The 16,375-nt window shown below is 39.9% G+C and overlaps 1 protein-coding gene across 1 annotated transcript; it reads left to right on the top strand.

Annotated features, from left to right (window-relative positions):
* The first annotated feature begins 4,543 nt into the window (after positions 1 to 4,543).
* On the top strand, positions 4,544 to 16,164 carry slc16a3a (solute carrier family 16 member 3a). The gene is made up of 7 exons (XM_051938212.1): positions 4,544 to 4,673; positions 9,052 to 9,167; positions 9,521 to 9,787; positions 11,213 to 11,356; positions 11,915 to 12,531; positions 12,616 to 12,796; positions 13,831 to 16,164. The coding sequence occupies exons 3-7, from the start codon at positions 9,565 to 9,567 to the stop codon at positions 14,301 to 14,303; spliced, it is 1,638 nt and encodes a 545-aa protein (XP_051794172.1). The 5' UTR covers positions 4,544 to 4,673; positions 9,052 to 9,167; positions 9,521 to 9,564; the 3' UTR covers positions 14,304 to 16,164.
* Positions 16,165 to 16,375: the final 211 nt, after the last annotated feature.

The raw sequence follows: 16,375 nt of genomic DNA, 5'->3' as shown, positions 1-16,375 counted from the left end.
GTATTTACTTTGATTATTAATATTAGCATCAGCTGCCCCTGGAGTTCAGAGCAACTTAGGCAACGTTTTGAAGAAACACAGTGAATAATACCTGAAAACTGAGCTTGAAACAGCGGCTTATTGCACCGACTCTGAACGACAGACATCCTATTTGGCTTTCATAGCAAGCACAGCAGGATTCACTTCTTTGTTTACAGCTTATTAATTAAATCACTGAATTCTGTTACTGCTGACCAAGAGGACAAACTGACTGATGGAAAACAGTCCAAAGAATGAGTCTGATCCTGATAATATGAGGTAGAGAGAGACATTCTGTCAAGGCTGACAATGTGATGAAAAGAAGAAAAACAAGAGAGGACACAGCTTTGATCTGCCCATTCCTTAGGAAAACTGTTTGATGATGTAAATGATATAAACAAGACATTAAGCGACGGAAATGAGAGAGAAAATGACAAAAACAATAAACAAAATGGCCAACAAGACACAAAACAGCAAAAATAAGACACAAAATGACAGAAATGAAACAGAAAACGACAAAAACAATAAACAAAATGACAGAAATGAGACAAAAAATGACAAAAACAAGGCAGAAAACACCAAAATTAGAGAATGTCAAAAATGAGACAAAACAGAAATGAGACAGAAAATGACGAAAACGACCCAAAATGACAGAAATAAGACACAAAATGACAAACCCAAAATGACAAAAATTAGACACAAAATAGCAGAAACAAGACACAAAAGACAAATAAGAAAGAAAACAAGACAAAAACAAGATAAAAATGAAAGAAAAAACAACAAAAAATGAGACATAAAATGACAGAAATGAGACAAAAAATGGCAAACATAATTCAGAAAATGACAAGAATAAGACAGAAAACCTCAAAAATGAGACACAAAATGACGGAAACGTCATCAACAGGCTGTGGGACATGTTTTGTGAGTAACAATTATTATTTAAAATATTATGTTGATTAAAAAATTGTTCCCATAATTTCAGGAGACATGAATGAAAAAAATGATATCAAAAAAGTAGATTTAAATTTCATTTGAACTATTTTATCTGAGATTACGTTTGGTCATCAGGGGGCAGGACAAGAGAAAAATGTTATTTTAGGAAGAACTCCAGATTTATTTTGTATTTTTAAAAAAATATTTTAAAGATTCTTTTCTCCTACATTTATTTTTTAGATTTGGTCTCAGGACAAGAACATTTACACACCTCCTGCATGTTTTAGGATTTGCATGTTCAGTGCTGGAGTTATGCTGCAGCTCCTTGCAGTGACTCAGTCTGACCACTAGGTGACACTGTGAACCAGCAGATCTCCTCCATGCTGCAGCAGGACAGTTATACAACAGGAGGACGTGCAGAGGTAAACGCATCCAGGATAAGAATAACCGGCCCAGCGCAGACTCCCAGTCCAGTAGAAGAGGACAGAAAGCAGAGGATGGAGGTGATGTTCTGCTCTGTGGGTGTGTTGTTATAGGAACAAAATGTGCTCATCCATGACCAAACCAGGCATCTGGAGCGCTACCCCAGGAGGCCTGAGTAAAAGGGGGTAGAGGTGAGAAGAGTGACACACATGCTGCCCGTCCAGAGGGAGGGTTGACGTCACCTCGCTTTATTTATTCCTCATTATTAACACTCTGTCAGTCAGGAAGGAGCTGCAGACAAACATCTCACCTCCAGGTGCAGCAGCAGATCATGCTCTTTGTGTTTTTACTGTTGACTCTGATAATCACAGACTGTCGAAGCACAGAGGCATGGAGTTCTGTTTTCTCTGCTCAGAGGGGAGGAATCACTGCAGCTGACGTTTATACAGGAAGACATCCGTCAGTCCAGCAAAAAGACACGAAGCAGGAGGTTCTGAGAGCCTTAAAGCTGCACTCAGTCAATATTTTTATTGATTATTTGTCAAATGGTTATGTGTGATGTTCACATATTCAGCCCAGTCTGATCTCCAGTGTTCTGGACCAGTAAAACCACAGCATAATAACCTGTAAATAACCGCAACTCCTAATGGTTCCTTTGGTTTAGTGCAAAAAAGAACATTCTGAAAATGTTCACATTTAAGGAATTATTAATTATTAATTATTAATTATTATTATTATTATTATATTTTAACAAAACGTCATGAGCAACCTGAAATTTCTTAAGAAAAATACATTCAATTTCATCAACATTCAGCCTCAGTTTATCATTTCCACATTACAACTTCCAGATCACAGAGTGTCTAAAAGAAACACAACATTTAGTCACCTGGAAATGATCGATGTAGTGTTTTACTGTATGGTCAAAATGAAGAAAATCAGACAAAAAAAAACAAAAGAAGACAAAATATTAGAAAAATGAGACCCAAAACGACAAAAAATGAAACAAACGACACGAAGCAAAATGAAATAAGACAAGAATTTGACAAAAAAAAACACAAGCGAGACAAAAAAGGAAACACAAAACGCCAAAAAGCAGACAAAATATTACAAGACACAAAACAACAAGAACAATGAACAATGTAATATTTTACTTTATGATCAAACAACTTGTCATGGTCTAGAAATGATTCTAAATTTATAGTTTTACTGATTTACAATCTGCAGTTAATGTCTTCTCTGTAATTTTTACACTTTGAGGGCCGGATTGGACCCTCTGGAGGACCACTTTTGGACCACCGGCCTCATGTTGGAAACCCCTGACTTAGACACTTAAACACAGCTTACGGAGCACAAAAATAACAGACAGATAAGGTTAGCAGTCATAGCTAATGCTAATGGGACAGATGTTAATGTGATTGTATAAATAAAGTATTCTATCAGCTGCAGCAGTTTTATAAAGGCAGACGTCAGTGTTTGTTGTTCAGATGACTTTAAATCAGGTGTGAGTTAAAAGTTCCACTGCAGATAGCAGACTTTCAAAGATCTACTATTTTTATTTTTCTCATTTATCATTTTCATGTATGAAGAAATGAGCACCAAAAGTTCTTTATCATCTGTTCTTTAATGTTTTTTTTTTACATCAATATAGTTCAGATTCTATCCTATTTCAACAAAAAGCATTTATTCTTCACTATAGCAGTGAGTCATCATCACCACAAGATTCTGTAGTTTATTCAAGATTACAAATTAACAACCCTAAAACCACAAAAATAACGAATCCATCGTGAAGAGAAGGTTTAGAGGATAAGAATACCAGATGTCGTAGTTGTTTTTTTCAACGTAAGCTCTTTTAAACAAGAGATGTATTCAGAAGTAACTTATTTTGATGTGGAGTCGACAAATTTATACACCTGCATTATACACCAGTTTGTCAGATATTTTGGACTGAATCTACCTTTTAATACAGGACTAGGGATTCAGCATCATCCTCAGCAGGCATCCCTGAGTGTTACCATGGAAACAAAGGCCAGAGTTCAGCTTGGGGTTTCGATGGCGAACGGTTTAGGCCAGTCGAAAATAGTACAGTTTAGGTGTAAACAAAGAAATACATGAAGTAGCTTTCCCTACTTTTGAAAATGCACAGTTTTTTACGTCTACAAATCCCCTAATGTTGTAAAAATACAGAGCTGCTGGTGTAACTGATACCGCTGACTAACCTGAGGATGTTGTCAAAGGCACCACTCACAGACTGGATATAAAGATGACAAACCCTCCATGACTTCACCCAAAGTTTTCATGAAGCTCAGTCTGACTCATCCTGATTCCCAGATAAATCTATGAGAACAAGGTGGAGCCGTCTTTCACCCAAACCTTTACACATACATAAGCTGAAGCATCAGTAAGACTAAAAAGTAACCGTCCAAAAGATGGTTTCTGTATTTTGTCCCAGTTTCATAAATTTATATGGTCATTAAAACTGATTAAAATGCATTGAATAAGAGGTTTAGAAAGGTATCTTTGAAAATATGCAACTCTACATTTGGTGTTTAGTTTAATAAATGTTATTATGTTTATAATAATGTTTATTTGATGAAGAATGTAGCAGGTCACATGACCACGGTTAAGGCAATTATGGGTCCTCCTTAGGCGGCCATAGAGATCAGGAAGCTGACAAGTAGTTCCATGAACCAGAACGAGGAGGTCTACACCCTCTCACAGACCTACCAAAATCTAATCCCTTGGTCCTTGTGTCATTTCTGACCTTACCTGAAAATATAATTGAAATCTGTTTATCAGTTTTTGAGTAATGTTGCTGACAGACAGACAGACAGACAGACAGACAGATGGACAAATGGACACCGATTGTCACATAACTCAGCTGAGGAGTTTGGCTGTCTTGGTGTTTTTAGACCTTGATGCTTGATGCTTTTCACAACATAATCACACTCCATAACAAAGTAGTAGAAAACATATTCAGGTCTGGTACTTGCTCTGATTAACAGAAAAATGAAATTTTGCTCCAACAGATGCCACATCCTTCTTATTTAGAATTTTCAATCAAACGACACCATTAAAGCACGCTCAAAAAAAGAGATTAAATGACCTGCCACCTAATCGCCCTCACACCGTCCAATAGGAACACAGGATCAATTTCGCAGGCGGTCCCTGACTGCAGCCGGCGCTAGGACCCAGCGGAGCGGGCTGCTGCTCTCCGGTGGTCTGCAGACGTGCGGAGAGAAACGGGGCTCCGGTGCTGAGGCTGGAGGCTGGAGGAGGGACGGAACAGGCAGCATCATCCGGTAAGACTCAACAGTTTGCCACTCGGTACATTTCACGGCCTCTCAGATCACGATCTAATCACCTCTACTGGCATTTTTAGTCAGCTTCATTCAGAGCTGGAGTCTGTCAGATCACAGGGATGCATGAATGTTGATGTGCACGTTTTTATAAGCAAGCACCGGTGATGTTCGTCATATCGCGGGATTTGTCGTTTTGTCACGCGATGCGACCCTGCGTGTCGTGATCCGAAACTGTAAAAACACGTAGAAGTAAGAGTCAGGTGAGCAGAGGCATCCAGGTGGAGATATTCAGATGCAGACCTCAAGGATGTCATGTGAAGTGACTAGAATTTATCCCGATGAGCTCAAAGTGAAGAAATAAAGATGGAAACAAGTTGAAATGGGAGGAGTGTGACCATCATCCATTAATGTGAAGGACAAAATGTATTCTGGTCACAGTTATACAAGAGTTTTTAACCTGATTTGTTTATGTATAATTTCTCAGAATACTATTTCTTTACTCATTATCTGGCAAGTTTAAAAGATCTTGCTATTTTTTTACAGCTTTTCTCCTGGAGGAAATTATAATGTATCAATTAAATTAAATCTAATGTTAGTCTATTTAATTAGAAATCAAAATAACATACCCACATTTAATTTTCTTTTAGCCAATACTAAGTCTTTGAAACAACATTCATTTGTTGGCCATCAGGGGCAGCAAAACAAACTGAAACCCCAATACTGACATATTATTATCTTCTAAAGTATCTATAGCAAACATGTTTGCAAACAGTTGTTAATTTATACACCCAAAAGGTGCAAAAAGATATCATTTATCGACCTGAAGCATATAATGGAAATGACTTAAACCTGCATTCTATCCAACAGCCAGCAGGGGGCGACTCCTCTGGTTGCAACAAGAAGTCTGATTGAATGACCCGACTTCTCACTTGATTTATTACCTCAGTAAACATTTTTCTGAGGAGTTTATGGTCTCAAATTTTAGTTTCATGACCTTTTAAATACAGCTTGATATTCATTCTGTAAACTATGCTCACATTGAGAGGAAAATAGATGATAAAGCAGAATGTGCTTTAGGGCGGGACTACATTCACGGTCACAAAGACCAAGATGGCAATTTAAAGGTACTTATGTCCTCCTTTTACATGACAAAAAGTGCAATATTCTCATTGTTTATGCTCTGTTTTGGTCTGCACTAACGTCTAAGGAAATAGCTAACTCTATAGCCACCAAATGCTTCTAAATTTTAATTGCTGTCCTCACTAGCTGGTCATAGTTCACTGGTTTCTTACAGCTTCTTGGCCAAAAACAGCTGCAGATTAACAGCAATGAGAATGAACTAAAACGTTAAAGCTGCAGGCCAAAAGACCAAAACACTGAGCTAGAATGAAAACCTGTAAAACTGAGAAGATTGAAGTGACAATTTCCTGTGGATTCATCACTCTGAGCAACTCCTTACTCATTATAAATAGTAGATTGGTCAATTGTTACGATCAATATCCAGATTATAGTGCAGCTTTAAAGATCTGGAGTCTCAGCTAATGGATCATTCAATCAATGTCTTCCTGAATCATCCTGATATGTGCTCTTGTTTATTCTATTAAAAGATGTAGGCCAGAGTCAACCTCCCATAGCGTGTAAAGTTATATAACATGCATTATTACAGCACTATAGAGCTGCATCTCACCAGCTTCATTTTCAAGGAGACTCAAGGAGAAGACTTTATTTCTTTTTTAATAAAAGCTCATATCACAATCCAAGCAATATTTCCATCAGGACATCCAGGAGATGCCGAGCTGTGACTGTGTAATAATGCAGAATATTGCCCTGGGGAGTGACTAACACAGGCTCGGGTGGTACACGTTTTTTTTAACCCGGTCACGTCACATTCCCGTTAGCTTGAGGCTCGAAATTATTATGTTACCCAGAGACGCTGGATTGCTGGCCTGGACCCAAGCCTGCATTTCTACCACACAGTTCAGGCTTCTTTCAGAGATTGTAAATCAGCTGATGGAGCTGTTTCCTCGACTTCCAAACAGCAGCAGAACATCTTCTTAGATCTGCAGACATTTAAACAAAAGAAGTATCTCCTCCATCCATGAACCCGTGGGAGTGTTTGAGGTGCTGATGTGTGGTTGAGCAGTAAAAGCCCCGTCTGGCTCCACAGACCCAGTGGGACGATAAATCAGCAGCAGAGTCTGCCCATTACGACACATAATAGGATGCAGTGTAATAGTAAATCACACTTGTTGTTCTGATCACTGCTGGCTTGTGAATACCAACTGACTGGATGAGACCAGAGAGAGAAAAACCAGCACAGCCTCAACCACTACTGGCTGGATGTTCAAATTAAAACATATCTGCATGTTTTAGCAAGGTTATAAATTAGCAATAGTTCATTAAATGTGCATTATCTTTGTCTTGGCTCCAGCATGTTTGATTTGAAAAAAACATTGAATCTGTGACTCCATTTCGTTTTGAAATAACATTCATTTGTTGGCCATCAGGGGCAGCAAAACAAACTGAAACGCCAATACTGACATATTATTATCTTCTAAAGTAACTGATGCAAACATGTTTGCAAAGAGTTGTTAATTTACACACCCAAAAGGTGCAAAAAGATATCATTTATGGACCTGAACTGTACGATAGAAATGACTTAAACCTGCATTCTCTCCAACAGTCAGTAGGGGGGGACTCCTCTGGTTGCAAAAAGAAGTCTGATTGCATGGAAATCTCATTGAAAATGTCCCTACTTCTCACTTGATTTATTACCTCAGTAAGCATTTTTCTAAGGAGTTTATGGTCTGAAATTTTCGATTTATGACCTTTTAACTAGAGTTTGATATTCGTTCTGTGAATTATGGTACCATTCAGAGGAAAATAGATGAAAAAGCATGTAATTTTTGTACGTGTTTTACGTATTTCCAGACACCAAAAGCAATATTTTACATTAAAATAAGCCTAAATAAAGTCATTATATTTAATATCAGGCTCCAGATCCCTGGCAATGACTATCTGTAGTCTGAGTCTCAGACATTTGCTTCCTGTAAGGCTTGTTTTGTAGCCATTGTCACTTCCGTGTTCCACCATTGTGGGTGATTTGCAGAGATTTTCTGTCCGGTCTAGTGTCAGTTGAGAGCATTCCGCTGTTTCAGCTCATAAACTCCTTGGTTGCCTCGCATGTTTAGGATCACTGGACGTAAGTAAGCATGGGAACACCACCAAACACAATTAAAGCTGAAAGTTAATGCAGTTTAAAATCCAAAGTGCTGTACAGACTCAAAACAAATCACTGTCTTAATACTGTCTGACAGCTGTACACTGCATGTCTGCAAAACATCCGCAGAGATCGTTGACATTAAGAGATAATTGTCTGGCAAAGACAGACTGTCTGTATGATGTCCAATGAGCAGATGATGAGTCTGGAGTCTCCCAAGTGAAGAAAACCAGGAAAGTTCATCACAAAATATGCCTAAGCATTACCATAGACTGTATACAAAGGATGGATGCAAATGTAGAAATACCTGCATTCTTTCTAACAGCCAGCAGGGGGCGACTCAGACATCAGATTGCATAAAAGTCTATGATGAAAGAGCCCGAGTTCTCATGTGATTTCTTACTTTAGTAAATATTTTGTAGATGAGTTTATGGTCTCATTCACTAGTTTCAAGTTTTCTTTAATACAACACAATATTCGTTTTGTAAATTATGGTAGCATCTGGAGTGAAACTGACATTAAACCTAGGTATGTTGGAGGAAATATTGTATTTGCATTTGTCAGAAACATGAGAACAATATCATCTATCATCCATTCTCTATACACCGCTTTATCCTCACTAGGGTCACAGGGGGTGATGGAGCCTATCCCAGCTGGCTCGGGCAAAGGCAGGGGAGAACAATATCAACTTTTCATAAATCTAGACCTAGTTATTGTGATGTCTCTCTTTGGTTTGAAGACTGTTTCGAAGTCCTGTGTTTGGAATCCAACTGTCACCATCACAAGGTAGCCCCGCCCTAGAACATGACCTGTTTTGTCTTCCTTTTACACTAAATGGGACAATAATTTACAAAATTAAATTCATACTTTATTCAAAAAGACTTAAAATTAGTGATTGAGACCAGAAACTCATTAGAGATGCTTTTACTGAGATAGCAAATTGTACGAGAAATAGGGTCGTTTTCTCATAGAGTTCTATACATTTAGACTTCTGCCCCCTGCTGGCTGTTTGTGAGAAGTCAGGTTTAAAGTACTATTGCTGCATGTATTTTGTTTTTTTAGATCTGTATTAAAGACTTGCATATATTTGAGATGTTTCAAAGAGAAATACATCTTTTTATTTGCACCGCTTTACTGTTTGTGCCTTCATTCTTGCAGGGAGTTGATCCAATCAGTGCTCGTCTTCCTGCAGAGCCAGTCTGCTGTATTTGAGGCCTGAACCGCTGATCTACACCATGAGCGAAGTTTTGTGAGGCGAGAACATCAGAACCTGTGTGAGCCTCACTAAATTACATACAGTATTCATCACCTCTCTACATTACCACACACAGATATTTATATTTGCTAAGTTTTTATCTGTGGTGTACATTGTTAAAATCAAGCTTTAAGAGCACAAAGCAGCAGCTAGAGCTCTCAGAGTTTCCTCCAGAGAGTGGTAATTATACAAACGGAGCTAATTTGAAATTGGCATTATTAAACAGTAATGTTAACGGGAATCTGGAGACATGTTGAATCTGGGAGTTGGCTCGTTGCTAATGAGCAGTATTCATGGTGCAGAACTAAATTAGACACATTAGCAGAGGATCCCAATCCCACTGCTCGTTGTCACTTTCATTTATTCCTGCAGCTTCTCTGTCTGCTGCCTCCACTGAACCCCAGTCCTGAAGCACCATGGGAGGCGTGGCGGTGGACGTGGATGCAGGAGGTGTGAAGGCTCCAGATGGAGGGTGGGGCTGGGTGGTGCTGGCCGGATGTTTCGTCATCACAGGCTTCTCCTACGCTTTCCCCAAAGCGGTCAGCGTGTTTTTCAAAGAGCTGATCAGGGAGTTTGGTGTGGGATACAGCGACACCGCCTGGATCTCCTCCATACTGCTGGCCATGCTGTACGGCACAGGTAGGCTGCTGCTGCTATACGCCACACATTTACACCTGCCACCTCAGAAGAATCAGAATGCCTGTAGAGGACAATGGAATTGCCATCCTTAAAGTGCATAATAAATAAAATAAATAAACTAAAAATAATAAAACAAAACCAAAAAAGATGCAAGACCATCAATATAAAAACATTCATAGAAAAAAACATTCATAAAACCATCCAAAAAAAACATTAAACACTAGAATTATTTAATGAGTCCTGAGTTTAGTGCATAAAATCTGCTTTAACCCTCCTGTTGTCCTCATTTACGGCACCAAAAGATTTTGTTCCCTTGTCTGAAAAAAAATCCAAAAATTCTGCAAAAAAAATTCCCCAAATTTTTTTTAAAAAATTTGCAAAATCTTCAAGAAGAAAATTCCTTAAAAGTTTCCCTTAAAAGTCTTTTTTTTTTTTTTAAAAAAAATCCCAAGTTTGGAAAGAAATAAAAATAAAAATAAATAAAAATAAAAATCTTCCAAAAAATCCTAAGCGTTTCTAAAGTGATTCCGCATATATCAGTAAAACTTCGAATATTTTCTTTTAGAACATTCAGGATAAAAATCAACCAAAATCCAGCTGAGGATAACTCTTTCCTCCCTGCACCGGGCTGTGTCTGGTGCTAAAAATGCATCCTCTCACCACTGCTATATCCATTTAAGTCACAGCAGTAGGCCACCTAGTAAAGTGCTAACCACCAAGCCACTGAGCAGCCCCCAAAACCAACAAACTGAAACCACCGTCAAGATAACCTCAGGGGTCATCACATAAGCTACTGGTGTTGCAAATGGGCTAGAATTAATAGTTACCTGGTGTAGAGAGTGTAAATAATCAAGTTTTCAAATTGAGCGCAACTGAATTGATTCTGCAATTTACACCATCTGTAGAGAAAAAAACATCTTTATAAAAATGGCCTGTTTCATATTTAGATCTGATTGAAGGGAAGGTTTAGAAAGTTAGCAGCAGAGTGTAGGAAGGAAGTCTGTTATGTTTGTTTTGTGTCTTTGACTATTTCTTGGTTACCCTGCAACATCTTCGGTCTGGTGTATAACCCGTTTTAAAACAGACTTTTATCATTTTTAAACAATAGGCTTTAGATAATGGAACAGAGACAAAACATAAAAGATTAAAATGAATATTCAGTAGCTCTTAAAGCTTCAGAAAATCCAGATTAATTTTGAACTAAGACACTTCAAATTTTGCGTGGACTTAGGTCCGATAAATTTTGTTAAATTTTTCCTTATTCTGCCCACATTCTCAAGAAAAGTTTATTATACTTCACCCAACAACTTAGGGAAACTGATTTGTTTGCTACCAGATCCAGAGTCCAAGAACCCTCCCTCTTCCAGATGTGTTTTATTTGCCTGCTGTGTCTCAGTAAACCTGTCTACGTTCCACTCTTTCCAGGTCCTCTGTGCAGCGTCCTGGTGAACCGCTTCGGCTGCCGTCCGGTGATGATGGTTGGAGGCATCTTTGCGTCTGTGGGAATGATCCTGGCCTCGTTCTCCACCAGCATCATCCACATCTACCTCTCTACTGGAGTCATTACAGGTCGGACTGGCTGCAGATAAACTGGTTTATTCAGACTGTTGGTGCATCACATTAGCTTCAGTTCTGCCTTGGATTTTTATTTCTGAAATAGAGCCGATTACTGATATTGTTTTCCAGTTCACCAGCATACAAGTGCTTCTTATATGGTCCAACAGCATCTGAAACACTGATGTGAAGGACCAAATTCTTCCAACGTTGCCATTAGGGGGCTTCATTCACCGACAACAATCATCATTTACTAAAATTTATCCATCTATTTAACATCCATTGGAGGTGACAAAGAAAAAGCACCATGAATTCTTTGAAGGAGACGCAAGTTTACATATGTGTTTGCCTCTTTGTATTACAGCCAGCTCTGGTCATTAGGAGAAAATAATCATTGTAGAAATGAGCCAAATCAAACCAAATAACAAAGAAAGTCCTCGATTACAAATGTTGTCCCACTACAGAAAAACCAACCTTTCTTTTAGGGAGCACAAACAAAGCTGATCTGGTGATATTGGAGGATTGAATCTAGAAACTAGTAAAAGAAAACTAAGCTTCTTTCTTGTGCTGCAGGTCTGGGATTAGCCCTGAACTTCCAACCATCTCTGATCATGCTGAACCGCTACTTCAATGAGAAGCGTCCTCTGGCCAACGGGCTCTCAGCAGCCGGTAGCCCCGTGGCCCTGTGCTGCCTCTCTCCTCTGGGGCAGGTCCTTCAGTACCAGTATGGATGGAGGGGTGGTTTCCTCATCCTGGGTGGCATTCTGCTGAACTGCTGTGTGTGCGGGGCCCTCATGAAGCCTCTCGTCCCCCCTAAAACCTCCAACATTAAGGAGCTGGGACAGGACAACGACAAAGATGGGGAAGAACAGCCGAAGAAGAAGCCTAAACCGAAGCTGCTGGACTTTTCTGTCTTTAAAGACTGTGGCTTCGTCATCTACACGGTGGCGGCTTCAATCATGGTGCTGGGGCTATTTGTGCCTCCGGTGTTCATCGTGAGCTACGCTAAGGAGCTGGGGAATGAGGACACCAAATCTGCCCTGCTGCTCACCATCCTGGGCTTCATTGACATTTTTGCTCGGCCCACGTGTGGCGTGATCGCAGGACTGAAATGGGTTCGGCCTCGATGCGTCTACCTCTTCAGCTTCGCTATGATCTTCAACGGAACCACCGACCTGATCGGCTCACAGGTGGGTAAGGGACGCATGTTAAGAACTTGGATATTAAAAGATTTGCCTGTTTCTTTTCCATCACAATGTCATGATTACTTCTAGGCAAAGGACTATGCCTCTCTGGTGGTCTTCTGCATCTTCTTTGGCATCTCCTACGGCATGGTGGGAGCACTGCAGTTTGAGGTTCTCATGGCCATAGTTGGTACTGAGAAGTTCCCCAGTGCCATCGGCCTGGTCCTGCTCATGGAGGCTATCGCTGTGCTGGTGGGGCCTCCTGGTGCAGGTCAGTGAGTTCATGGTTTTTACATCCTGTTGTTTTTAGCATATATTGAATTATAGTGACCTGTCCTGTCCTGCCTTCGCCCGAGTCAGCTGGGATAGGCTCCAGCCCCCCGCGACCCTAGTGAGGATAAAGCAGTGTATAGAGGATGGATGGATGGATGAATTATAGTGAATGACAGTATCCTCCATGATAAAGTTTCAGCACAAGCCTACATCTTAGTAAATGTGTCAACTCTCCACGATCCAAGTGGACTGATGGTGACAGTTGACAAGCCTCGTTTCAGACAACATTAAAGGTTGTTTTGATTACTGGCTTTATTTGATATCAGTTGTATTTGACAGTAGAGACAAACAAGAAGCATGGGAAGAGGTCAGGTTGCAGCCAGGGTCTTAGGTCCTGAAATGTTTTGAGTCTAATGTCCAGAAAAATTACAAGGAACTGATTGTTCTTCCATCCTTTATCTACCACTTATTTGTAATCATAAGCCACGTGAAGCTCTGGCAAATGAGTCATGCGACATTTCGAAAGCTGTTTCTCGACAGTTTTGCATCTGACATTCACAACATTTTGAAGAGCTTAACAAGTCTTGGATTTAACTTGATGTTGTTCAGCCCAAGTTTAATGAGAACCAAATGAACTTGGTTGCATTTGCAGGAAATTATACTTTATATTTTTATACTTTTTCTCTGGAGCTGCTGTAACGGTGAACTTTCCCCACTGTGAGATCAATAAAGTTTATCCTTTTCCTTATCAGTCCGTTGAGGTTGGTGTCTCGTTGGTGACTGAAGTTGTTGATTACAGCCTTGAGGGGAACTGGTGGTGATCATCTAGGAGTTAGAAATATGTCGTCCCAACTTCTTGTATGGCTTTCTGACAGTTTGGAAATCAGTTGTAAGAATGTTTCCTGTAGCAGAGTCAGGATGACGCAGCATGCATGCTATCAGAAGGGTTTTTAATGTGAATGTAAGGCAGCATTGTGGTACAAGTGATGAAATAAAGATTTTTGTTGCATCTCTTTAATATATCATCCTCAGGTCGACTGCTTGATGCCACCAAGAACTACATGTGCGTCTTCCTGCTGGCAGGAAGTGAGGTGTTCCTCTCTGCTTTGGTTTTAGCCATTTGCAACTTCCTGTTCATCCGAAACAAGCCCTCAGTGCCGACAGACAAACTGGAGAGCATCACGGTGACAGAAGACGCCAAGACAGAAACGCTGGGCGGCAAACCGGCAGAGGTGAGCGACGAAGAGGAGAAGGGAGCGAGAGAGGAGCAAGAGAAGGAGACGAAGGAGGAGCTGAAGGAGGAGGACGAGAGAGACAAAGAGGACGAGAGAGACAAAGAGGATGAGAGAGACAAAGAGGACGAGAGAGACAAAGAGGACGAGAGAGACAAAGAGGACAAGGCCAGGCCAAAGAGCGTCACAGTGGACTCACAGGAAGTGGAAAGATTCTTGAAAGAACCACAACCAAACGGCAGCATGGCCACCAGTCCTGAAACATGCCTGTGAGTGGAGATGAAGAACGGGATTATTAACCAACCAGACAGCTCAGTGAAGTGTCCTCATTAGCACCGTACTGGATAGTTAGGCTTCTCCCATAATTCAGTGTTTGATTCGGGTGTTTATGTGTTGTTTGTTTGTGGGGAGGCTGGTTGGTGTCAGCAATATTTTATCACTAGATGTTGAAGTGTGGCTCATAGTAGATGAAGAAGCCAGTTACAGCACTGCCTTGTGTTCCTACCAGAAGTCTCAAGTTTGAGGTCTTTTGGATGTAGCCACCAGCAAATAAACTTAAGGGATAATTTTGTCAATATTCTGCATTTTTTTGACTGTCAACAAATCAAATGAAAGAGGTTTAGTTATTTCTGATGCAGTAATAACATGTTCCTGGAAGGTTAGCAATAAAAAAAATAAAATTGTGATCAATTTATTTCTCTGATGCAATGCCCAAACCAAAGAGGGGCAACAGCGAAGCTCATCCTTGATGGTAGCACAACCAAAAAAGATTCACGTGGGTTTTTTTTTGGTCCATTACTGCCAAAAAATACTATTGTAATTACAAGAACAAGAAAATGTGTATTCATCCACAGCTTGAAATAGTCACAAGTCAATGCACTATTTCCTTCCCACCTTTTTGATTAAAGGGGCAGTCAGTAAGCCAGTATTCTGCTTTTTTCGATTCCCTTACCTTGAATGTATTACAACTTTTCTGCACATAAAAGATCTGCAAATTTGCAAGACCCAAACTTTACCCAGAGAAAGTGTTGCTCTTTAACTGTCTGAAATGGCTCGTTTAAAGGCCAGGCTTCTCTTCTGTTACTTATCAACATCATCATGTTGGCATATTTCCGTAAAGACTTTTTAGCAGCTAGAATAGCTAGCTTCCTTGCAGTCCACCATTATTTCTTCACAACTTACGACCTAGCTTGTCGGATGAGCTGACCAATCAGAGCAGAGCGGGCTTTTTGGGAGGGGCGTCTTAAAGAGACAGGAGCTAAAACGGAGCATTTTAGACACGAGGAAGCATTCCAGCAATGTACAATATGAGAAAAATAATGTTTTGTTTTTTTTAGTATTAAAGCTTTTAAACATATTCTAGTAGACCCCAAAAACTAAAATTGTAAACCTATGAATGCGCATAATATGGGCTCTTTAAGTAGAAACGACTGAGAGAGGGGTTATTACGTTGTTAGTTTGGACCTTTCCATGGGATTTGTTATCAATGAGAAACATACAGAATCATGCCAACCTTATCCTTAAAAGTCAAACAGCTGCTCTTTACTCATAATGTCTTATGCAGAGTCAGAAAAGCTTTGTTGTGTGAGTAGAAACTCCTTTCTGTTAACGCTTAATATGGTGATCGTGTTTTGAAAGTATCCTCCCACATGGTTGAGACAGATTAGCTTTTATTGGGAACAGATTTGAATCAAAAGGCTCCTCGCTACATGCTTGTGTTTTTGAGGGTTGTTGTGGTAGTTTTGTGATTCCTCCTTGGATTAGCAGCAGGTCCAGATGTTTCCACATGCTTATTGTGCTCAAAGGTTCAGTCTCACATGTGCCGTCTCACTTTCACTCCACTGTATCTGGTCAGCTGTTTATTGTCCGGCTTATTTGTGTTGACGTGAGCGCTAAATTCAGTTTAAGAGCTGCACAGAGAAAATGTCAAGCAGGAGAGATGCTAAACCTTTCAGGAAGAGCAGATCCTCAAATCGTCTCAATCCTGGTGGGATGAAAATAGACTTAAATCAATCATCAGTTCAGTGGCTAGCAGAAAGCTTTTTCCTTGGTCTCATGTTGCCTCTGTGTCGTCTGGACTGTCTGTGAGTGTTTCAGTGAAACGGAATATTAAAGGATATTTTATTGTTTTACAGCTTGGCTCGTTTTTCATTTCACGTGTTTGAAAACCAGTAAATGTTTGAATGATAACTGGGAAGAAAAAGGAAAGATCCAGGTTGTAAAGTTACTCAATTTTCCGTTAAGATGATTTGATAAAATTTCTCGTGTTTCATTTTCTGTCCCTTTATGTTCGTGTATCGTGTTTTGACGGGCTTTTTGTAGATAAAATGCAAATTAATGCATTT

Source organism: Acanthochromis polyacanthus, chromosome 2 (assembly GCF_021347895.1).
Source record: "Acanthochromis polyacanthus isolate Apoly-LR-REF ecotype Palm Island chromosome 2, KAUST_Apoly_ChrSc, whole genome shotgun sequence".
NCBI classification, from domain to species: domain Eukaryota; kingdom Metazoa; phylum Chordata; class Actinopteri; family Pomacentridae; genus Acanthochromis; species Acanthochromis polyacanthus.
This window is presented reverse-complemented; position numbering and strand designations above follow the sequence as displayed.

Excerpts from the sequence above, each read along its gene's own strand:
- slc16a3a (XM_051938212.1), top strand. The coding sequence starts at position 9,565 with ATGGGAGGCGTGGCGGTGGACGTGGATGCAGGAGGTGTGAAGGCTCCA. Across the intron at positions 11,357-11,914 it reads CTCTACTGGAGTCATTACAG|GTCTGGGATTAGCCCTGAAC; the intron begins GTCGGACTGGCT and ends CTTGTGCTGCAG. Across the intron at positions 12,797-13,830 it reads GGTGGGGCCTCCTGGTGCAG|GTCGACTGCTTGATGCCACC; the intron begins GTCAGTGAGTTC and ends TATCATCCTCAG.